The following is a 25,301-nucleotide window of genomic DNA, read 5'->3' as shown; positions in this document are numbered from 1 at the left end:
CAAGTGATTGAGAAAAATTTCATTTTTAATTACTGCTTATTTTTCCTGCAATATAAATGGATGCATAGCTATTGACAGAAAACTGTGGATACTCATAGCACAATGAATAGAATGGTGTAAGGTTTTTAAAATAATAAGAGTAAAATATTTTGCTGAAGAAGTCATTAAAACCAAGCCAAGTTACAAAAATATTTGGTAAGCAAACCAAATGGTCATCAAAGTTGGCTAGTAATTAAATACCATTTTTTTAATATACGGTTTTTAATGAACTAATGAAAATTTCTAAAAGAACAGAAATAAGAACAATAAACTGAAAAGAGAGAAAATTGCATTTTACTATTTCATTACTGTACTACAGTTCATAATTTTTGACAGTAAAAAATAACACAGATTTAATCGATCATTAATAAAAAAAAACTACACAGCTTGGATGTTATTAGGCAACTTTTATTGCATAACCTTTTTCAAAGCATCTCGTGAAATTGAAATTACAAGAGATGTGTTTTTCAGTATTTCCCCTATAAGTTGTTTCTTGCTCTTTTATTTCCAGTCCAGTAAATGAAAAATTGGAAAGTATAGAAAATAAATATTTATATGATACATTAAGGAATGCTTTGCGGCAGTATCTATGGTGTGCATCTATCAACGAATCGTGGATAAAGGAGGGTGTCTCGGATATGGTATCTGTTAAGAAGCCAAGTTAAAAACCTCTCCAGTCCAAGGCCAAATCCTCCATGTGGGCAGCTGCCATATTTCCTCTGTAAAAGAAAAGGTTATTAATTAAAGTTAGTCAAAAACACATTTGTAATATTAGACAAAAAAAAATTTGACATGCTTTTCTTTTATGCAGCACTGAAATCCATATCTCTCTCACAAGCGGTTACTTTAAGAGGATTTTGCTTTATTAGGTGAAACTGTTGGATGGAACATAGAATTGTAGTACTCATCATATGAGCTAATTGTATGCACTAGCATGAATGTGTTAAACAATCTGGAATTTCTCCAACTAGAAAGAGCTTAGAGGATGGAGAAACTTCCTTTAACTCGATTGTATGTGTGCATAATATGAAGCATTTTTGTTACATAGTATGCAATAGCAGATTTCAAACTAAACAGCTACATAAAGCATACTGGTTTGCAGGTAGGTTATTTAATAGGCTAAACCCCAAACACATAAATTTGTAAAAAAAAAAAAAAAAAAAAAAAAAAGCAAATTTTTTTAGTTTTAAGATATTAGGATTATAATGCTTGTCTGCATTAAATAATTAAAATTAAGCAAATTAAAATATAATTATTCATTTAAATAGTTGTTACCATGCCATTTGAAGCTCATATTTATTAGAATAATTATTTTTGAAAAATTTATACCTTTATTTTTGACTGATTAGATATTAACACATTGCACACCACATAGAAAACTTTAAGGCATCTACCCGGAACCACACGTTTCAGGACAAATTGCCTACATTTTAAATCAGTCATAGTGCATTTTAGGACACAAAACAGAAAAAAACTTATTTTGAAATGTCAGAAGAAATAATTGACAATCACAAACCTGATCAGTGTACCAATAATAATTTTTAGGGTCAATTCCAGCATTTTTATAGCCTTCCATCAATTCATCGTAGTTCCAAATCCTCATAGAGCCTCCGATGATTTCACCAACCCCAGGCATAAGTACATCAACCTGCAAAGCAAATTCATCATTAAAAATTTTTTTCACTATAAATTTAAAAATTGGAATACATTTTCTTAAAATCGAGCTCACAAATATAAAAGGGCTTTTAATGAAACTTTCATGACATTTCATTTTTTATTAATGAAATAGTGGTTCTAGGTAAAAAAACTATTTTTTAAAAAAATTGTTCAAATCATAGTGAATTATTGATTCTCAACTAGATGAAAATATGTTCAATTATGTGCCTCTGAATTATGTTGCTACTGATGCTTAGTTAATTTTTATATATATTTTTTAATTATTAATAACTTATGAAGAAAATTAGCTTGTCAATGGTTTTTAAAATCACTAGTTGGATACAGTCTACTTTCAGAAAAACTATGAAATGTACCAAGTAAATTTAAAAAAATCATATTTTTGTTTATATTGACCAATAAAGTTAAATTTGAAAAAAAATAAATTATCTTCATTAACAATGGATATGTTGCATACATATACATCGAGACATCAAAAGAAATTGAGTAAACATTTTATATGTATATAACCAGTATCCAATTTAAGAAAATCCTGCTAATGGGTATATATCACCCAGAAAGGAGTTATAGTTTTAGACTCTAATAGTTAATATTCAAAAAAATCAGTTTTCTACAGGTTTACAATTGAAAAAAAAAAAAAAATACTTTTCCACTTTTTAATTAAAGATGAAAGAAAGATCTTTTTAGTTAAAAAATAAAATTTTGTCCTTCTTTGGATAAAAACTGTAGCTTTGTATAAATCTGGGTAAAATCTAACACAAATATTCTTTGAGACTAGAGGAAAATTTATTGCCAATTTTTCAAAGTCCAAAAGTTAGTTTTCATCTATACTGTAAACATCAGATTTCTTTAAAAATATAAGCAGATTGTTTCAAATATTTTTTATACACATTTAAAATGGATTCCATGTTTTCCACATTTTTCAGCAGTAAATGATAATGTCAAAAGAAACTTTAATGAAACGATATCTAATATATCAGAGAACAGAAAGATGGATACAAAAGATTCTCACCGATTCTGTCAGTCTTGGATCTTCTGGACATCTACTCATGTAAAATGATTTAATTTCAGCAGGGAATCTACACAGCATTATTGGCTAAAAAATGGAAATATTTGATATTTAATATTTTTTATATCATCACTTTCTATTTTTGCCTATTAAATAACTAAGATATATTTTCATATATAAAAACCAGAGTTTCCTGAACTTTTAAAAAAGTTAAATTGTGGGGATCAGCTTATATACAAATAAGTCAATTCTACCAAAAAATAAATAAATAAATAATGTACATTAGTTTTTATAGTAAAATTAATTACATGGGAGTTTCATTCATAATACCTTCCTCATTTAATTCTTTTTATAGTTTTACTATGTGTCATTGAAAGGCTTTAACTTTAGTTTCAGACCCTGCAAGTAGTTTTTGAACAAGCTTAGAGCAAACTGTAATGCATAAATTGCATCTTTTCATAAAACCATTGCACATTCTATGACAACAGCAAAATTTGCTTGCTTGATTTGAGCAAATTCAGATTGCTTCCGCAAATTTGGAACCCCACTCAGATATTTATAGTGCTAAAATTAAAAAAATATTTATTTTTTCTATGAAGAATACAATAGAGAAAGTAATGAAACCACTAAAACATTTGCAGACGAAATTTTGAAAATCTTCATGTTTCAAAGCTCCCAAAGCCCAAAAAGCAGATTCCTGAAATTGTATCTGCCTGTGAGCAATACTGAAAAACACTTTTGAGTTAGAAGGTAGTAATTTGGTAAGTGGGCTTTACACCAAATTTGTAAATTTCTATAAAATTTTGAATAAAATTCTTCCTGGAGATGCCTGTCTGTCCAAGTACAAGCGAACAATTATAAAGTGTCAAAACCTAGATAGATAAAACTAGGTACATATGATTAGCATCTAAATTATAGATTTACATCTAATTCATTAAGAAGCTAACCAGCCAAAGTTCGTACTTTTCGTGCATGCTAGCCCAGTAACTCAAAAATTAAATTTAGTATACAATCTTATGACTACCCATTGACCCTACCCTATGACTTAAAAATTTGACCCCTCATGGCATTCACAGCATTGCTCTAGATTCACATTTTCTTTGCAGGGAGAGTATAGAAGACGATTTCAGAGTGACCATTCCTGCTGATTTGATTTTGATATTGCTGCTAAGCCTATCTCTCCATTTTGCAACTTACCTTTCATTTGTGATTTAAAAAAAAATCACAGCCAGCTATGCAGTTAGCACTTTCCACAAGTACAAAAATTAAAATTTAATTCCTCCTGCCACTCCTCTTTCAAATAAAAAATAAAATATAACAAAAAATAAGACTTGCAAAAATACAACAGACTGTATACAAGCCAACAAATGAATTGAAAAATTGTGCTAATTTCAGATAGCATTACAGGATTAAAACTATTCTTGTTTGTTCTGATATTTTTACTTTAAAGTAATTTGAAGGAAAATATTCTACCCATTTTTCATCTGGTAATATTTTTATCCTGACCATGGAATATTGTGCAATTATTATTATTATTTGAATTTTGGTTAGATTTTAGAAGGCAGGAAAAACAAAACAAAAAAGGTTCATACTTGATATTATATAATATGTTTATTTCATTTCTAATGCAGTTAATTACCTCATTAATTTTATCTGTCATTTTTCTTTCAGGCATCTCAGGAATATCCTCCCCAAATTCATAAAATGAACCATCTTCTTTGGTGATGTTGTTCTCTTTAAGATAAACAATAGCATCTGCATAGTTCATGCGGCGGAAAGGTTTCTTCGGAGCTTTGAATTCCTGTAAATAAAATTTATTCAGATCAATAAATGAACAAGACAAAGTATTAGACTGAAAGGTTATAGCTTGACTTTGATAGCTGCTGGCAGATTTGTGACTCCTGACAGATGAGAACATTTGCTGAGAGTGATAAAAACATTAGGGAAGTAAAGGTTACAGAGAAATAATAAGGTTGTAATAAAAAAAAAAATAATTTTTGCCAATGTTATTAATTTTAAAATTAATAATTTTAACTATTAATTTCCAATCTTAACAAAACAAGATTAGTGTATACCTGATAAAATTCCATTACAGCATTTTCAGTAATTTTTGCCTTCAAATCAAAATAGTAATGTAACCATTATCTGCCTTTTCTATAATAAAGTTATTTACAACTGGGTGTTCCACAAGGTATGCAGCGTCTAATATTTACAGATTCAGATAGAATATGTCAAAACAAGTATTTTGATGTATAACATGCGAGGTCCCCAAATATAACGTCATAGTCTAATTACACAAAGAACGTTAATTATGAATTCGACAGTCTGTATTCCAAATTACGACGTATACGACAATTGCATGATGTAGAAGTTTCCCAAAATGACTATGCAAATTTGTGACAACCAATCACAGGAAAAGCGCATCTGCCAGTGAATATGCAAACTCCCACAGCGACATATATGACTGGAAAACAGGCTTGATAAGAATAAGTTGCACATTCCCGCTAAAAAATTATTGTATACAGTATGTAATCGTTGTGGTTCCAAAATGAGCAAATATTTGATTGAGTGACCACCTTAGTCCCCAAATTTTAACCCGTGAGTTTTTTTTTTGTTTTTTTTATGGGAACGTTGAAAGACACAATGCATCTTACACAGCCCTTAACATTGGATGACTTGAGAGCAGCAATTGAAACCGAGGTCAAGAAAATATGAACAGATATTTTGCAGAAAACAATTGTGAACTTTGATTTCTGAGTTCGCCAAGTCATTTGTTCGAATGGCCAACACTTCGAAAATCTGTTGTATTGAAAGTTCTCAATACACATTGATTTTCACCATCTTTCTCTTCACTTTTTTCAATTTCTTCAAATTTTTATAACACAAGCTTCTCACTTTAATTAGACTATGATGCTATATTCGAGGGCCCCACATATTATACATCAAAATACTCGTCTTATAACACAAGCTTCTCACTTTAATTAGACTATGATGCTATATTCGAGGGCCCCACATATTATACATCAAAATACTCGTCTTATAACACAAGCTTCTCACTTTAATTAGACTATGATGCTATATTCGAGGGCCCCACATATTATACATCAAAATACTCGTCTTGATGTGTTCTATCCGAATCTATTAATATTAGATGCTGCATACCTTGTGAAAAACCCTGTATTTGGCCAGAAAACTTCCTTTTTCAAACTTCAATTTGATATGCAAGAAGTTTTTTTTTTGGAAGAATAAATAATAAAAGAACAATTACACAAAATTTCATAAGTGTTTTTTTAAATTTAAATAAATTGTCTTTAATAATAAAATTTATTCAATGGTGAAAAGGTTCATAAAATGTTTAGAGGGTGAAAATACTAGTTAACAAGAAATGCAGTACTTGCTTTTCTAAACTGGCAAAAAAAAAAAAAAAAAAAAAAATTCAACCAAATATTTTTAAAAAAAAACTTACAGGGTTAAATTCATGAACAAGATAACCAACTGGTGACTTCAATATCCTATCCACCACATCACATATCAAATCTTCTAATCGATCTAATAAGTCATCAAATGTAATAAAGGGACATTCAGCTTCTACATGCATATATCTAAAAATATTTAAGTAGAATATTTAAATGAGACAGAAATTTGTACAGTATAAATTATTCACAATAAAAATAAGCATTTATTGTAAATCATGAAAAGAGTCAACAGCTACAAAGTCTGAATAGATTATCTGGATTTTTACTGCCAGTCTTGAGGGACATTTGAAGAAGAACTTTCATATTTGTAATTATATAGATAGATAATCAGCAATTAATGTTGTGATTATAAATGAATTTTCAAATAGGATATAAAATATTTTTTAACAGACTTAATAGCAAAAAGGCCAACTCTATAACTGTTCAATTCATATCATATCCAGATCAATCAAAACATCCTTTTTATATCAAAATCCAGTCTTGATCATTTTTTTCTGACATCTTGATATAGATCTGTACTTTATAAATGTTGTTTATGACTGTACATTTTTCAAAAAATTTATTACCTAAAAAAAAAAATCTTAGAACAAAAATCAGTATAACAACTTTTATTCCCCACTTGTTATAAATTTCGAGTTTTTAATTAAAAGAAAGGAAAAGGAGCACACAAAATGTGCATCAGGCCAGAGCCAATTTGTATTATAAATATGGCACATTGCACAGAGCAGTTATACGACTCTGGAAAAATAAAATACTCTTCATTTTACTATGGAGAATAATCTGTTCTGTAAAAGATCAGATAATATAGAAGCTTAATCATATATAGAACCTAATAATGACTGCATATGCAAGGAAAATATAAAATAATCAAAACATCCTGCTTATTATTTTACTAGCCATACTTGGCAACCAGCTAGTTCATCAGAAATATTATTGCGTTGGATTTCCATTAAATTTGTCATGCATAACTTAGACAGATATGATTCCTTCAAAAAATATCTTGAAGCCTCAAACTAAAAAAATGCAAAACATTTATCTTATTTTAATATTTTACATTTATTGCATATATTGTGTACTTTATAACTTGTGTACTTGTCTAATTTCTAAATTTTGTGGAAACTTTTGCACTGTTTTTGCAGAAGGGAACATTATCTATCACATTATTATAGAGAATTATGTAACAAAGTACCTTAGCCATTCTTCACAAACATAGAAAATACTATATTTGCTAATATAAAACATTGCTTACAAAAGTTAGAAAACTTCAAAATAAAAGAAATATTAAAAAATTCTTTTGACAAAATTTCAAATTACATTAAAAAAGAGAGGATATTTAAAATCCCAAATTAAAGAAAAATAGGATTCCTATAATTGCATACATGATATAAAGATAATCTTTTAAGCTAAAACTATTTTAAAAATTAAAAAGTAATTTAAAATGACTTACTCAGCTACATGCCGCCTTGTTCTTGACTGCTCCGCTCTGTAGGACATTGCCATACAAAAAACATCACCTAATGAAGAAATTACTGTTTCTAAGTAAAGTTGTGATGATTGAGTCAGATATGCCTAAAAATAAAAAAAGATGAAAATCAACACAAGAAAAATAGTACATTTGCACAACAAAGAAAGAAATTAGTCCATTCATAATAATTTGAAATTATTCATTTTTTCAATATTATTTGAATTAAAATTGTTAAATAATAACAATACTGTTTGTTTCAGAATTCTGAGACTATAATTTTTTGATGATTCTATTTCAATAAGGGGTGATATGCGGAATGAGGAGGCACATTTCCATGATTCTTAGTTATTCTTTGACCTTGATTTCCATCGTATTAGATACTTTTTCGTTCAATCCCCCCCCACACACATGTATGTGAGTGTTGTCATTTCAGACTGCATTATTTTATTTTAATTCACAATTGTGCAATTGATTGCTTATATGATTACTTCAAGTAGCAAAAATATACATTTTAAAATAATATTTAAATAAAAAAAATCATTAATAATATACTTAAAAAATAATATTTATAATATTTTAAAGTTGTTCTATACTTAGAGCAATTCCATAAATGAAAACAAAATATTTAAAATAGAGTAAACACTTGATTATTCCCCATTATAATCTCAAAATATTGTCAAAAATTTCAATAACATATAAAAAAAAACACTTTAAGATAAAAAAAAAAAAGTCATAATTATTTTGTAAAAAAAAGAATTACCAAATTTTAAGAACAGAGACATTTATTCATCATAATTTAATGTTTACACCCCTTACAGTATATAAAAATTCTTTTCTGACACTATGAGATGAATTATGATTTATTTGCAGTTTTTTTTGTCTCATAAGTTCGTTAGTAACTCTTGTTCACTTTATTGTTAAAAAATCTCCTTTCATCTTTCCTCTCAACCCTATTTTGAAGAATTAAACCCAACCTAATACATAAACAAAAATGTAGAAGGTTTTAGAATCTGCTGATAAACAATAGATAAACATTGTCAGAAAAAACAAAATATCCAATTAATAAATTGTACGTTTAAAAAAATTGATTAAAAGGTGGTAAGCATTAACAACATCTTTCCCCCCCCCCTAATTTTTCTAAAAATATCAAAAATTACATAACTAAAATGCATTTAAAATTTTTATGCATTGGTTTCCAAATAAAACAATATTTCAAAGAGACACAATGATTATTTTTTAAGTCTTTGTTTTTAAATGCTTGATATTGATTAAAAAAATTTAAACAATATAATACCTCTTGTCCAAAAAAGTCTAATTTAAATAGTGTTGAACCACCTTCAACTTGGGCTTGAACAAGAGTTGGAGGAGTGACTTCAACATATTGTTTATGGAAAAAGTGATCTCTAAAGCATTGCATCAGATGTGATCGAACCAAAGTTATTTTTGAAAGCTGAAAGACAAAATTTGAAATTAAGTTGAAGAAAAAACAATGAAAAATTCAACGAATATCATCTTATTATTCCTTTAAAATAAGAAATAATTTCCCATTTCCACATAATTCTAAATTTTGAGGAAAAAGAATTCGATAAAGCACATAAACTGTTTGTAAAATATATTATAGGATTAGAAGCCTGTGAACTCCATTCTAAAAGATATTTTGAATTTTACCAATCAAAGAAAAGTTTGAAACAATGAATAACTTATTTGACTATTAAAAAATTAGACTATGGGGAAAAAATTATATAGAATAAATATTAAAAGAGGATGATACTAAAAAATGGACAACATAAATGAAAATGAATTATTACTTATACATAATTTAAGATAAATAAATTATAACAGAAATAATATATTAGTATGATCTTGACAATAGATTATTTTTAAAAATCAAAGTGCTCAATAAAATCAATCATCCAATACTTACTAACTAAATAAACTAAACTAAAAAGAGGAATTAAACTAATGGTCATTATATTTTAATTTTAAATTATACATACCATAGAATCTTATAATAAATTTATATCTCACTTTTAGGAGTCAATACTTATGAGGACTGTCTTTTTTTTTTTACAAGCAACTGTATATTATAAATGTGAAATTTCACTATCAATTCTGTCATTTATTAATAAATGGCATGTTTTGCAATTATAAATTTATTTATAACAATCAACATTTGTAAAATATTACACATTTCTATATTCTTTCAACAAATTTTGTTTCAAATCCAATATTAATATTATGTAAATGTTTTCTCATTCGATGGTAAAAAGTCTTTGAAATCCCTATATGGGGACTTTTAGGTTTGCAATACATGAGAGCTTTTACACAAGCAAGAAATTATACAGAAATATGCAAGGAAAAGTACAACTTTATTTACAAATGAAGAGAAAACAGTTTTTAATTCTGAACAAAGACAGAAATAATGAAGAAAAACAGTACATTAACTGTTCATATGAATGCATAGCACAAAAAAGAAAATATTTAGGAATTATTAACTTTCAGTTCCGCTGCTGCCACTAATTAAAATGTGATTGCTCCAGAATAAAATGTGCATCTCTATAAAGCATAAAAGTTTATAAATTTTCAAGAATATTAATTTGGTAAATTTGAAAATAAATCCCCAACTGTATCAATTAACCATAATCAGAATTGAACTATTTTTTGTGAGTGAGCTTGGATTTAACGATTTGAAAAGGCTATGAAACCTTCAAGAAACAAAAATCTGTATATAATAACCCCAAAACTGATTAAAAAATTTTAAATAATATAAAGAAAATTGAAAATAAGAGGGATATTAATTTAATTAACATAATATTAAAGATAAAAAAGAGAGGATTTGTAGTCAGAAGAATCCCATAAAATCATGTTATTTATATATCCTAATTTTTAAAAAAATGCAAAACTTAACTTTTATAACAATTTTAATACAAAAAAATAATAATATTTAAAATAACTTTTCATGCATTTCTAGAAAATCAAATTTCCACTTACAGTCTCTCCTCTTAACATAAGATGGCGATTATCTAATTGCACATCAACATGAGACTCCTAAATTAAAGGGGGGAAAAAAAAGTATGGATAAATTTTTGTGCCACAGAATATTCTAATGCAATGGATAATTTTAATGCAAAGCACAGATATTCACACACAACACAGATTAACAGCATGTTTAAAGAAAAAGCATTCTTACTATTCATTATTAATAAAGCAATTGAAAATTAATTATATCAGGAATGAATGTGGCCTGGGATAAAACTGGAATTTTATATTTATTATTATTTCAAAACCAGAAATTCTGGGTTTGTAAACGTTAACTTATTATCATTTTTTTTTTCACTTTTTATTTAAGATCAAAAATATTGCATTCAAAGAAAACTATATATGTAATATTATTTATATGAAATTAAGTGTCGATATTCAACTGTAAAAGATTTCAGTAATAGTTTATTAAACAGAACTGAAAGCTTACTGAAATTCTGACATTAACCCCTAACATTCTTTAACATATTTATAGTTAATGGTATTATCATTATATACTTATTAAACAGCACTACAACTTACAGAATTCTTTGCATTAACACCGTCACATTCTTCAACATATTTATTATCAATACAGTATTTTAATCATGCATTTAAAATTCTACAGCATATCTTTCTCACATTAAAAAAAAGTGGGGGGGGGGGGGGTACTGTTTTATTTTCAATATATACTCTTATACTCCACTAAATTAACATTATAAAATGTATTATTCAATAAAAAGAATATTTTAATAACTCTTTCTTATAAATATAAGAAATTAGATTAAAATATTTAATATAATTAAATTAAATATTTCTGAAATGTTCTAAGTTCTTTTTTGAGAAATTATAGAACTGATAATGATTTTACTTCAATATTAACAGAAACTGTGTACACATTTTATTTTTCAAGTTTTCTTACCATTCAATTTGTTCCTACTCAACACCTTAACACTTTCTTCATGACATACAGTACACTCCCAAATATCCAGTTCCTGACTATCCAGCTTCTGCACTATCCAGCCTAGTTTTCTTTTATAGTAACTAAATAAGACAAACCAAATTTTGCATTGGCAACATTGCCAAGGCATTAGAAGTGGGTGTTTGTTGCGATCCTAATATATGTAGCATGTAAAAGGCAAGTAATGACAGGGAAACGACAGTATTCTGCTCGTTGTTCATTGTTTCATTGGTGTGTAACTAAAAACTAAGCTTTGACTCTTATCATAGAGTCACCTCTTCATATCTGTGTAATTATTACTGAAAAAAACTCAGTTTGAATCAATTTTCTTAAGAATTAGACCTACGATATATGTAAATTTTTTGTTTATGTTTCTTGCATTTAAGTTAGGCATTACAAAAATTATTTTAAAATGTGAACATTTTATATCCTTTAACTTACTTTAACTCTAATAAATTCTTGAAACATGCAGTGCAGTATATAAACATATATAAATTATCAGTACAGAAGTTTCTATTTTAATTGACATATTACTGACAATAGCTTCTATGATTCACTGGACCATGGCCACGTTCATGTTCTGTGTGGCTTGAGATGGATGGAGGGAAAACTCTTCGTACTCAATAAGAAGTGATAAAATATGTATTATAACAGTGAGTTTTGGCATAAAAACTTTGTCTTCTGGTATTCGTGGGCAAAGAAATGAGTTCATAGATCTTTGGCCTATCCGGCTTTTTTATTATCTGGCCTGATGCTCTGCTACATTAGGCCGGGTTCTGTACTATTAATTCGTTTCCCACATGTAGAAAAATGTATCGTATAATTCAGTAATGTCTACAGATTCTCTATAGCATGAACACTCTCCATAATCTGATAGGTCCTATATTTGTTAGTTTAGAGAGTGTACTGCATTTCTAAACTGTCTAATGTTATTTTTAAACAAAATATAGACTGGAAATTCTGCTACACTATTTTGGATACTCATTTCAGGATTATACTTAAAAGTAAAATAAAAATTAGCACCAATATTTATGACAGAAGTCTATTCATGATGCAGTCTCTACTGCATTTTAAAAATATTATAAAATTACCTCGTTCAATACATTATCAACACCACCTGATGGAGCATCACCAACAAGCTGCCAATAATCACACTGAAGCTCATGTCCTCCAGGAGCCTAAAATTATTAAATAGATTAATTAACAAAAATAAAAAAGAGGAAGGGGTCACTGTTATACCCCTTTTCTCCATAGAAAATTTTGATTTTCGGTATAGCATCAACCCACACATGCTTATGCTTTTATTTTCAGAATTCCCCACATTAATATTTTGTTCTATTATCTTTTGGCACAACCACAGAGCAATAATTTTAGTCACAAATCAAATTTAATTTATTTAAGTCATTGCATTTTTGAATTGTCATATGTCAATGCAGAGTCCAACAAAAGTCAATCTTTTGGCAAATTTGTTTAAAAATTTAATCTACATTTTAGATGCTAAAACTGTGTGCCAAATTTCAATTATCTACATTGCTGCAATGAAATTTTTTTATCCATCTTTGCATGTAATAGTTCTGTCCACTGGAATTTAGATTTCCTATAAATGGATTTTGTTCAAAATTTGATAGAAAACCAAAAATTTGGCATACAGACCATATGCCAAATTTCTCCCATCTAACTCTAAGCATATTTTTAGTTGTCTTATTCACATAGCATTAGAAAGACAGATTCAATTTAAAAAAGATGTTTTTCATACATATAGAAATGAGAAATGTAGATATTAGTTGAAATCTTGAATTAAAGCTTTAAAAAATTAAAATGCTTTCACCTTTAAACACTTAGTATATGAAAAAGTAAGGAGGTCTTTTCTTTCTTTAATGTTTTAATAAATTAAATTCTAACACATAACCCATATACATAAATTGTAATAATGCTTGGAAAATCAAAAAAATTAAGAGAGACAACAATCACAGATTCCATTATATTATATTAAGTATAGTATATAGAAAGTTAGTTTGGAAAAAGAGTGGTAGTATTAAGAAAATGATAACATAACTAAATTAAAGGGTAGCCATAATGTCCAATATTAATAGGTAAAAATAACTACTGGTGATTTTATTTAATATGAGTCATTGTCACTATGTCAATTTTGAAATCTGCTACTATTGTAAAATGGCACATGTGCAATCAAATGCTGACACCTTTTGGAAACTTAGCATTTAAAAAATCTGGCTGAAATGATTTTATCAATTTGAACCATGTGGGTATCTTCAATAATTATAATTTTCATTAGTAAAAGGGGTTTTCTTGTGGGGGGGATTGTTTTATTAAAAAAATGATATGCAGTAGCAAAGGTAAAAGAATATAAATGTTATGATTAGCAATCAAAATAAGTTTTATATAATTTTCTAATAAAATTAAAAGAGTCAGCTGAAAACAAGATTCGAATTTGAAAAAATTAGTAAAGGAAGATAGATATATATCCTAAAAAGCATAGCAAACATATCAGATTTGTAATTTGAAAGTTATCTATATTAAAATAAAGAAATTAGCAAATTTAGAAATGCAAGATTAAAACTATATATGTGTTTTTACTTACAGTCTTTCCTTCAGGCACTTCATTGAGCACACCATATATACAGACAGACGATTCAGTTGACAAAACTAAAGCCTCGTAAGTTTGACACTGAAAAAAAAATAATAATTAGTTATTTATGAAGGGGAAGAAATTAATTTTGAAGAGATAATTAAAAAAATTAAGAAAACTATATTTACCAGCAAATCATTCAGAACACACTGTAAGAAACCAGATCCATCCCTTAATGTAATAAACATTAAAGATTTCCCTGAACAATGCAAAGAACAAGTATTAATAACAACAAAATTATCCAAAAGGATAGGTCATTACTGAGAATTCTTTTACTACAACATCTACATGTGATAATAGCTTTAAAGTTTTAAATAAATTAAATGCAGCTTTATTTAGAAAATAAGCAAGGAAAATGTTTAGAAATCAAATATAATAGAAAATAAGAAATTTTAAAGAATAAGGAAAATTTCTAAGAAAATGGAATGAACTACAAAATCAATAAACTATCTATATTCTTAAACTAGGAGCATCAATTTGATGTTAAAAAACCTTAAAATATTATGCTAAAAGACATTTTGAACTAATTCTATGCAATAAAATTTGGTAAATAAGCATATTTTGCTACATTTTCTATCATTTATCATTAATAAATAAACCAACTCACTTTATAATTATATTTAAAGTGCTTTCATTAAAAATTATTTTGTAAGTAAATGGGGTTGGAATATTTTATAAATATAATGGGTCCATAGATGCATGGGAGAAAGTTTAAAAAGCATTGAACTAAAGCAAGAGCAACCATCCCTTTCAAATCATTATATTTTAAAAAAAGAAATTAAGAAAATGTATATTTGTTATGCATACCTTGCCTGCGTAGTCTATGAACCCAACCATAAACTTTGACTCGCTCACCACGATGTAATTTACAATCTCGAATTTTTACCTGAAATAATAAATGATAAAATGGTATAGGCTAAAAGAAAAGGCAAAAACTTTTAACATAATTTTTTTTAAAATTTGTTTTATTGTTACATACCTTATTGCTTACAATTTTTTGAAAAAAAGAGGAGGATACATTGATATTACATTACTTGCAATATGACAATATATTATTTGTTTCAGTATCCAGAGAAGACCACTTTTCGATGATTCTAACTCACTAAGGAGTGAGACAGAGGAAGGATGAGCGCATTTCCGGATTTTTTCATCATTTCTTGACCAACCATCCTATTAGATACTTTTTCATTCAATCTCTTTTTCCTTCATGTAAATGTGAATATTGTGTCATTTCTTATCGTATTATTTTATTTTAATTCACTCTGCGAGTAATCCAAGTTTCCTTTATAGTTAAATGTAAACATATCTCCCTTTTATCTTCCCTCTAACTTCTGTTTTGATGAATTAAAATCCATCCTAAGACATGCTAAAGCGCAGAGGTTTTTCAAATCAGTTAGCAAACAATTCTAAAAAAAATTATGCATACATCTAGTATTATAATCAATTTAAACAAGCATGATTCTATATTACATGATAATTTTTAAATATTAAATGCAAGTTATCGAAAATACTCTTTTTGTCATAAAGTATAAAAATACTTATATTACAAATCACTTCAAACATGTTGAAACAAATATACTAAAGAATAAATATGAATGGCAACTTTTATTACAGCCATGTTCCCGTTGTATATACAACTAAAAAAAAATATTTTCATTGAAACATTAAAAATTTGTTTAGAAATACTTTAATAAATAGCAATTAATAAGGTGATAAAAATAACTGATTTAAAACACTTCAAGCAGTATCTTATAAAATAATTTTGCCCAACAATGCATAGTATTCATCTTTTAATTATATAAACATATTTGTATCAATGCCTATTTAACCTTTTATTTAAAAAAAAGTTCAGCTTTTAATAAATTTTTATGTAATACCTTTAAAAAAATTTTAATAATTTCTTAACGTTTATTAATATAAAATCATGCCACTTTTGATGATTGCATTTGAATATAGCATACGATTCATTGAATTTGTAACAGCATTTCCACAAATAATTTCTCAAAAACAATGATATTTCAAATGATCAACAACATGTTCCAATAATTCAAAGTAAATAAAACTCACTATTAAAAATAATAAAGGAAATCATTTTTTAAAAAAGAATTTGTCTTAAATAATCATTAGGACTACGATATAAGTAAAAAAGTCTTTCAAAGCAAACAGAGTAAAATTATATAAATAAAAATTATATTAAATATAAATAAAAATTATATTTTATATTCATTACAAAATCCAATAATTGCAAACCTCAACAGGTTTAGGAAGAGAATCATCCATAGTTATTATGATTTTCTTAGCTTCATCCAAATTTTTTTCTCTTCTATCCGCATCATCTTTTTCTTTTTGGACTTTCTCGGCATTTTTATATTGTTCTCTCTGCCAAATCTTCTTCACTTTTTTTATTTGAGATTGTGAAACCAGCTGCCACTTCTAAAACAAAATAATTATATATACATACATACATATATCTTGCTACTTAAAAATCAGTCTCCAAACAAACTTGGAAACATACTAATACTAATATATATATATATATTGTAAAAACACATTTTTTAAGCAGTAGAGTGGCCAAAGAGAGAAGACACTTATGAATTTTTTAAGGCTTGCTTTATTAAATCCTGGGAAGTATAATTTATGTACAAGCAAAAAGTGACGAGAAACATCAATCTACAACATGACAATAGCAAAAAAGAAGAGAAATATTTTCCCTGGTGATTTTATATGAGATTCTGATAGGGATTTCTTTACAAGTGCCAATTTAGGAAACGGAATGAAAGGTATTTTTTAAAAGAATTTGTGTAGCTTGACAGATTTTTAATCCTTTCACTCGGAGAGTGGGTACTAGCCTTTATGAAGAGTAGTACTAGTACTACTTTCAACAACTTTACAGAGCTCATGTAAAATAGGTGGCATTGGATCAGAAAATAAGAGAACATTTTAGAATTAAGTTAATATGGGTTAAATAAAGATAAAAATTAGAAAATTAATTAGAATTTAATAGATTTAGAGATATTATTACATATATATATAATAGATGGAAGGAAATAATCCAGTTGTCAATATTTGTTAAAGAAATTAAGATCCATATCATTAAACAGTACAAACTAAATTCTTATTGTAACTGCATATATAATGGCAATAATGGATAGGTATAAATGTAATTGTTTCTGTTTTTCACTTGTATGCCAATAAATACATTTTTCATCTGACTTAAGCAGTTCTAGTGTATGTTGATTATTCATCTTAATGACTTCCTAATTAATACCTTTTTATAATATTGTATTTGTAGCCTTAAAATAACAAGTATTCATGAAAGAAAATATTATTAAATTAGAATATATGAAAATTATCACAAATAAAAGATGGTATTTAGGTCTAACAGAGGTTTTCAAGTTTACTGAAACCTTCATACCCCTAGACTTATAAATAACCACACACCCTACTAACATTTAATAGTCCACTCTGTAATTATTATTTCTGATAGCTGTAGAGTTAGGGCTGTGCTCCATTTATATAGCTTTATTTGTGGATCATAGCAGGAGTTTCTGAACTTTGAAATAGTATGATCAACTTCATGCTCAATGTATTAAATATTTCCAGAAATGAATAGCACATGCTACTTCTAAAAGAGGATTTTATGGACCAAAAGGAAATTTGAGAAAAAAATATTAAACATAATAGTTACAAAAAAAAAATGTTTCTAATGTATAGTTTGGAGAAGATTTTAAACCCATGTCTTATTTCTGCTAATTACAGAATGATAACATACATTTAAAACCTTGTTATGATCCATCAAAAATTAAACCACTGGTGGATCACAGTCAGCAATTTGGCAATCTCAGAATTACAAATTTATGACTATTAATCAAACAACTATAACTTATTAAAAGTTAAATCTTTTCTATCATTTTTGGCATATTTTGCTACACCACAGAAAGAAGGCAATAACACAACAAAAATATCCCAAGCATTCCATTGACAAGGAAATCTGGTCTGATTTGAAACAAAATTTATCAACTTGGCCAAAAGAATATTAAAAGAACATTTTTCAGATGTCACTTAAAAATTATATTTTTAGAAAAGCATTGAAGAAATATTTTTCTTAAAACCTATAATAATAAAATAGCAATAATTATGAAAAATTTAACACTCTTGATTAAGTAAGAACATCCATATAACAATTACCTCTCCTTCTTTGTTTGATTCTATATAAAAGTTTGGAAAAGGTTCCTTTCCAGAATGTCTCATTGCCTATAAAAATAATATTTATTAAAATTTTAATCAAAAATAAAATTATTTTTGAAGCATCTATACAGTGAGATAAATTAAATTATGATGTTATACTGAACTTTATTATGAAAAATAAAGAATATTTATTTGAAGCACTTTTATAAGTCATATGAATTTATCATTTAAAAAAAAATGCAGTGTTCTTTTTTACAAAATCAGCTGTGTTTTCTTTAACATAGAAGAACACACCAGGATAAATTTAAAAACCCCTTTTGGAGGGAGGGGGAGGGGCAGATTAAAAAAAGCAATTTTGTATCTGATATCATATGGACCACCCTATTTCCTGTAACTGGTTAGGAATAAAATCCTTACAATTAGGTATGCATATTTCATCCATTTAATTATGATGCTTGGGTTGTAATAGTAGTTATGCATTCCAACATTATTATTATATTTTTAAAAAAGAAAAACAACTGAAAGAGCCAAAATAAAAAATGCATAAGTTTGATATTTTCAAAATATAATTTTAAAAAAGATATGTTTATAACTTTCTCAGATTTAATAAGAATTGTATATAAAAACATATGACAAAAGAATTAATATTTGCTTCCTATGAATTAAAAAGTATTTACCTTTAAAACAGTTTTGAATGGGAGTTTTTGAGTTCCATCTCCAGCTTCATCACTTCCATTTTCTGATATGTAAATTTCAGCTATAAAAAATTACAAATAATTCATATATAAACAATAAAACTGATCTTATAGCTGAAAAATCCAATATATAACATCTCATTTTTAAAGATACACGAGAGTTATTACTGGGACAAACTGATTCTGAGTCATGATATATGACAAGCACAATATATGACCTGACATCCCTTCACCAAACTTCCATCCCATATCATCAGGAATATAGTTTACTCTTAACAAATTTAACAAGCATCAGACCTGCATGCATGATAGATAAATTGTGGAATCTGCTCTCATGGTAAATAAATTTTCTATAATTTCTATTAATAATAAAGGAGAATATGTGAAAATATATGAAGAAGTTACAAACCATTTGACATAGAACAATCAAATTTGGCACATGTACTTTGTAGGTTCAAAATAAGCACCTCAGGGTGATTTTTTAAAAAATTTAATTAATTAGAAATTGAAATTTTCCAAAAATACAACTTAGCTGAAAAAAATTTTCATTTAAAAAAATAATTTTTCTGATAACAATAATTTAGTTACTAAGCAGTTTTCTTTAGAATCATGGCAATTTTTTAATTTCTTTTTTTACGTAACTTTTAATTGATTTTTGATGTTGCAATGAAATTCAAACCCTTGCCACTGTTAGCTAGAAGTTAATTGCATGATTTTCTTCCATGATTGAAAGCCAAAGAGGGAAGAATTTACTTATTATAAGTACAGGTTGCAAAAGAATTTTAAAAAAGTACATTAGTACTACAGAAATTGAAATATAGCTTTCAAATAAAGATGTGGTAATTAGAGAAATTACGCTTTAAATGGCATTATGATGTTGGGGGACTTGACACCATTAGGAATGTTCTTGAGCACAAGGATAAGGCAGTTAAAATAATTATTACAATTAATTTTATCACAATTTAATGTTTAAAAATAATTTGTTAAGAGAGTCATGAACAAGTTATAAGTACACATAAGAGATTTAACTGAAACTGAACATGGGCAATAATCCAGTGAATCAACTGGTCACCAAATGAAGCTGCTATGTAAATAAATCACTTCAAGTAATAAGTAAATACATAGAAATATCTACCATATTTAGAATGACAGGTGAAAAAATAATATCTTTTTACTACCCTTCATTAAAAATTACAAACTTGAATAAAGTTAAACACCAATACAACATATTTAGCTTTCTAATTAATAAATTGTCATTCATAAAAAAAAATGTAAAATATTCAATTCATGATTTAATGGATTTTTAATTTATATTTATTAATCTGAGGTCATATCATAGTTGAACCATGATTAAAATTTAATCAGGATTTTTAAGAAAAATTTCTATCAAAAATAAATTTTACATTGAAAAAAATAAGAAAATTTAGATTCATATATTGCATCATAAGCTTTTTTAGGAATCTAGTTATTTTTCAACTAAATACTAGAAAAATATCAATATTTCATTAGAGTTTAAAACATAACATCTTAAAGTTAACATAAAACTTATAAATGAAAAAAAAAAAACCTTAGTAAAAAACAAATTAATATAAATATCATAGTTATTAATAAATTTTCATGTTTCACAATGTTTATGCATTTTACTTACTCAGCTTCATCGCACTCATTTCTTCGTCCAGTGTCATATTGCAGATGCTATATCTTTCAGACACCAAAATTAAATTTTCCTACAAAACGAAATTATAAAATCATTCTTCCAATACAAATAATTTTTTAACTAAACAGGAAACAAAAATATACTTAAAATAGCATTATTTCTTTCAAATAATAGGAATTAATTAAGTAAATTTATCAAAAATTTACTTATTTCAATTTAAAGGGAAAAAAAATAAATTATTTTGTAAAAGAAAATTGATTAGTTAAAATAATAATAATAATAATAAAAACAGTTTACCAATAATGAAATTTTATTTCAAACAAAACACCACTTTGCTTGAAGTTTTTTAGTAAACAGGAAATTCAGTCAGTAGCTATGAAGTCAAATCTAATTTGAATGAACTTCTTAACCATATGTTCAAAATTTATAAATGTCTTTCTTATTTATTTATCATTGCATCATATATGATAAGAACTTTAAACTATATGATGTAATAAGCAAAATTTTATCTTCAAGATGGGATGTATGGTTGCATCATTCTTCTGCAATTGATATGAAGGGTTAGAGTTGACCAGTAAAATAAAAAAGATACTATTCCAATCTCCCAAATTTACTTTCTAGCTTCTAAAATAGAATTTTCGCAATATGTTTCCTCTATATGCATATTTAAACAGCTTTAAAGTTACATAATCTTATATCTTTTAGAAATATTATTTTGAAATAGTGAAGACTTTCTTTAATTATCATTAGTTCAAAGCAACTTGAATTGGACATGACAACCCCCTTATATATTACTGATTCTTAATCCTAGATTGTTCCAATTATTTACTTCTTTTAAAAAGCTCAAATTGGATTTTATTTTAAAAATTAGGTTGTGAAGAAACCCTTTAAGTACATTGAAAATATGGCCACTCAGTTTTAGGAAATAATTGACAACTGCCTCACTACAATAAATGCCACACTTAAAACTTGATTACACCAGATTGAAGATACCTGACCCCTTATAAGTTCATTCAGTATATATGACACTTGCCCACTTAAATAAATTTTTTTGGAGAGGAGTAGCACAGAAAAAACTGAGGCTTTAAACTATAGCTAGTGCAACTTATACATAAGTCCAGTACTGATTGTAATCCTAATGAATACTATTATGCTTTGTTATGCAAAAGCTTGTGCTATCATAGTGTCAATGGTAAAATGACTGAATATTCTGAATTAGTTAGAACAATCTGAGTATTTGATTCTTTATTCTGGCTTATTTCCCCTTCTTCAATCTATTCTAGACTTAATGTCGTAGTATGATTGTTAAATTTGATTTTCTTTTTTTTTTCATATAACTCTCCACAACTAAAAATAGCTGTTTGGTCAATGATAACAAAATCATACTATAATCTTAAATGCTGCCATTTAGAACACTTCAATTTGAAGTCATTTGGGCTTTTTAGTTCATCGAGAATGTGCAAATATTAGAACTTTAACTATTAAATTCTACCAAATAAATAATTAAAAATAAATTGCAGAAAATGATCATAATCTCTTATCATTGTTAATTAATATTGATATTTTTGAAAGAGAATCAAGTTTTGTATTAACTAACTAAGATTTAAATTTCCATTATTTGAGAATAAATGGAAAAAAAAAAATTCTCATTTAACTTTATATTAAAGTTTATTTTGCTCAAAAAGAAATAAAAGTCCAAGTTTGAAGCTAAATTCTATAACAATGAGCAGTTGAAGTAAAGCTAAAAGGTAATAACAAAGCTTAGAGGGTCAAAAGTGCATCAAAAATGATATCAAATAAATGTTATTAATTTGAAGATACTAAACAAGACTGTTAATATAAATTGTAATTTGATTCCAGTTTTTAAAATTTCCAAAATAAATATTCTGTGTGTACATATAATCTCTTACTTATTTTTTTAAATTTTACTTCATATATTATGATGTGTATTGTACTTAATTTGCTTTTCTTTCTGCTCCTATTCATAAATTACTGCTTCAGTCAAGGGATTCTGTTCCCAGTCTCCTTATTCAATACCAAAAAGAGCTTCCATCACTCTACGCTAGTCACATCAATTTTTGTGTGTGTGAAATGTAACATTTTAGAAAAGATATATCAAACTCAAGTTGCTTTCTCCAATTTATCAATAAACAAGACACAATGTGTTGAAATGTGCAAATAACATTGGTAATTATAATTACATTTGTGAAGTTCATATTCATTTTACAAAAACAAAATATGAATTCCCTTATGAGAATAGCTTCCAAACTATACTTAAAAGTATTGCCCACGATCAGGAGAAACAAATGCTACAACTGTTCATCAATACTTGAAGAAAAGCATTCCATGAAATTTTTTCTTCAAAATTATACTTTTGATATTCTATCATCCCAAATTTTTCTTAAGAACAATGGTTTTGAAAGCAATAGGCATTCTCGACATAGACATCTTTGATTTAGAAAAGATGGACCTTGTCAGTGCTAGCAGACACTACTAGAAGGTGATGCATAAAATACCCCTAAAAAGAAGATGCAGAAGAAAAAAAAAACTATCCATGTAGTTAATGTCCAGATTGGATTTTGTCGCAAGCAATTAATGTCCAGAATTTTCTTCATATGAAAAATACACCGTCAGTTCCTGAGTTGCAAGTAGTTGTATTATATCAAATATATGTCTGCAGTTTTATTTTAATCACATAGTATTTCCAACAAAATTTGATGTTTACATTGTCACTCTGAAACTCAGAACATCAAAATATAAGGAATTTGCAATCTTCTTAACCGAAGTAGATAATATGTTGAATTTGTAGACCATTGTAATGAGCAATATGCAGACATGAAGTAGACTATTTCTAAATTTCAAGAGAAAGAAATATATATAAAGTGTCAAAAATAAAAGATTCAAAAAATTCTTGAATAATTTATTATGTGAAATAGAGAATAATTTTGAATAAGAAAAACAAGGAACCAATACACACAAATTAATTTTAACAGAATAAACTTTTAATCCCATTAACAAAACTGATGAGAATTCAGACATGCACAATATGGTTAAAATATTAACATGAATCAAATGAATGCAAGTGCAGAAAAACTTTTCTGAATGACTGAATTTTTTTTTATTTTAATAAGCATTACATAAATAATCATTCCGAAGAAAATGCAATAAACAATAAAAAGAATATTAAACAACGTAAAGAGAAAAGATGACATTTTAGATTACAGCTCCAAAAGCAGATGCGAAAATACACAAATTATGATATTTAAAAACTGAACAACAATCAAACAAATAAAAATTACAGCAACAGACAAAATTGTACATGAGCAAAGGTAATAAATGCATCGAAAACAATTAAGCGCTGTTATGTTGGTTAAATTTACATTAAAAAATAAACAAAAACTTACAAATATGATGAAATTTAATAGAAACTGACGAAAACACCGCAAAGCAGACCAAAATCACCACGATGTAAAGGAAGAGAGTTGAGTTGTTGATTATCTATTTGGTTTGCGTTTTGGAGAAAAAAAACCCCAGAAAAGTTAGTAATGAAAAAAAAAAAAAATAACTATATAAAAATGCCATGAATTTTTCAAATTGTGTAGACATATTATACTTGACTATTCTAAAAATCTAAACATATGAAAAGTAATTAAATCCTATTCTATGACACTAAATAATTGCAGAAGTTTGCATTTGCAGCTGGATTGACCATCGGAGAAAAAAATTGATTGTTTTCCATACATAAAGTGACCACAAAAGTCTCAGTAAAATGCAAAGCAAAGTAATAGGTTATGGTAAGCAATAAAATTATATGCTGTTCTGTAATTTTAATTGAATTGTACTAGTACAATTGTATAGTACCAAACACATACTACTAGTACAAATATTTTTGTACTAGTACAAAACGCATTTCAGGAAGCAAAATGAAAGCTTTTTCGAATCCTTTCTCTTCTATTTAAATCCCCAATGTTACGCTTCTGTTTATGTTCCAAACCATAATAGATTCCAAGATTTGGAAGCCACAATTATTCGTTATTCCAAAATCAGTGAGCACTAACAAAGGATTTGAAATATTTTGCAATCCTTTGATGAACCAGGTCGTAAAAAGAATTAAAAAAAAAAAAACACACTGAGGAAGTGTTTGAACCTCGACTTTCTCATATATTTAGAAAATATATCAGCTTGTTTTCGGCTTTCCTTCTCTTCCCCTCTGTATTTACAAAACATATACAGAAGTGGGGTGGTGCAAGGAGGAAAGCAGCAAAAATGTCGAAGATAAGGGAATTCTGTACTTCTCGCTCAATAGTTCGCCACGTATGGCAGATCTTGTGTTTCATAACAAAATGACAAAAACTGATAGCATTTCAAATTTTTTCGTTTCAGTCAACGGAATCCAACACTTAACATAGATCTGCAACATTTGCTACAAAACCACATACCGAATTTTTAAAGTAAATTTATTCAATAAAAAT

The 25,301-nt window shown here is 27.1% G+C and overlaps 1 protein-coding gene across 1 annotated transcript; it reads right to left on the bottom strand.

Annotated features, from left to right (window-relative positions):
• Positions 1–426: 426 nt before the first annotated feature.
• LOC129961566 (asparagine--tRNA ligase, cytoplasmic-like) lies at positions 427–24,316 on the bottom strand. Its single transcript, XM_056075062.1, has 17 exons — positions 24,234–24,316; positions 20,821–20,899; positions 19,155–19,234; positions 18,478–18,543; positions 16,540–16,722; positions 15,097–15,175; positions 14,418–14,488; positions 14,242–14,328; positions 12,734–12,820; positions 10,655–10,711; positions 8,958–9,113; positions 7,646–7,767; positions 6,189–6,324; positions 4,362–4,523; positions 2,726–2,809; positions 1,556–1,687; positions 427–758 (listed from the first exon to the last, which is right to left on the bottom strand). Exons 2-17 carry the CDS (start codon positions 20,855–20,857, stop codon positions 627–629), a joined length of 1,671 nt encoding a protein of 556 aa, XP_055931037.1. The 5' UTR covers positions 20,858–20,899; positions 24,234–24,316; the 3' UTR covers positions 427–626.
• Positions 24,317–25,301: the final 985 nt, after the last annotated feature.

This window comes from Argiope bruennichi, chromosome 2 (genome assembly GCF_947563725.1).
Source record: "Argiope bruennichi chromosome 2, qqArgBrue1.1, whole genome shotgun sequence".
Taxonomy (NCBI): Eukaryota; Metazoa; Arthropoda; class Arachnida; order Araneae; family Araneidae; genus Argiope; species Argiope bruennichi.
The sequence above is the reverse complement of the archived record's forward strand: the minus strand, read 5'-3'. Positions and strand labels throughout refer to the sequence as shown.

Coding starts and splice junctions, on each gene's coding strand:
- LOC129961566 (XM_056075062.1), bottom strand. CDS start 20,857: ATGACACTGGACGAAGAAATGAGTGCGATGAAGCTGA. Junction 4,524..6,188: donor TTGTTCATGAATTTAACCCT/GTAAGTTTTTTT, acceptor TTTTATTTACAG/GAATTCAAAGCTCCGAAGAA. Junction 2,810..4,361: donor TGACAGATAAAATTAATGAG/GTAATTAACTGC, acceptor TCCATTTTTTAG/CCAATAATGCTGTGTAGATT.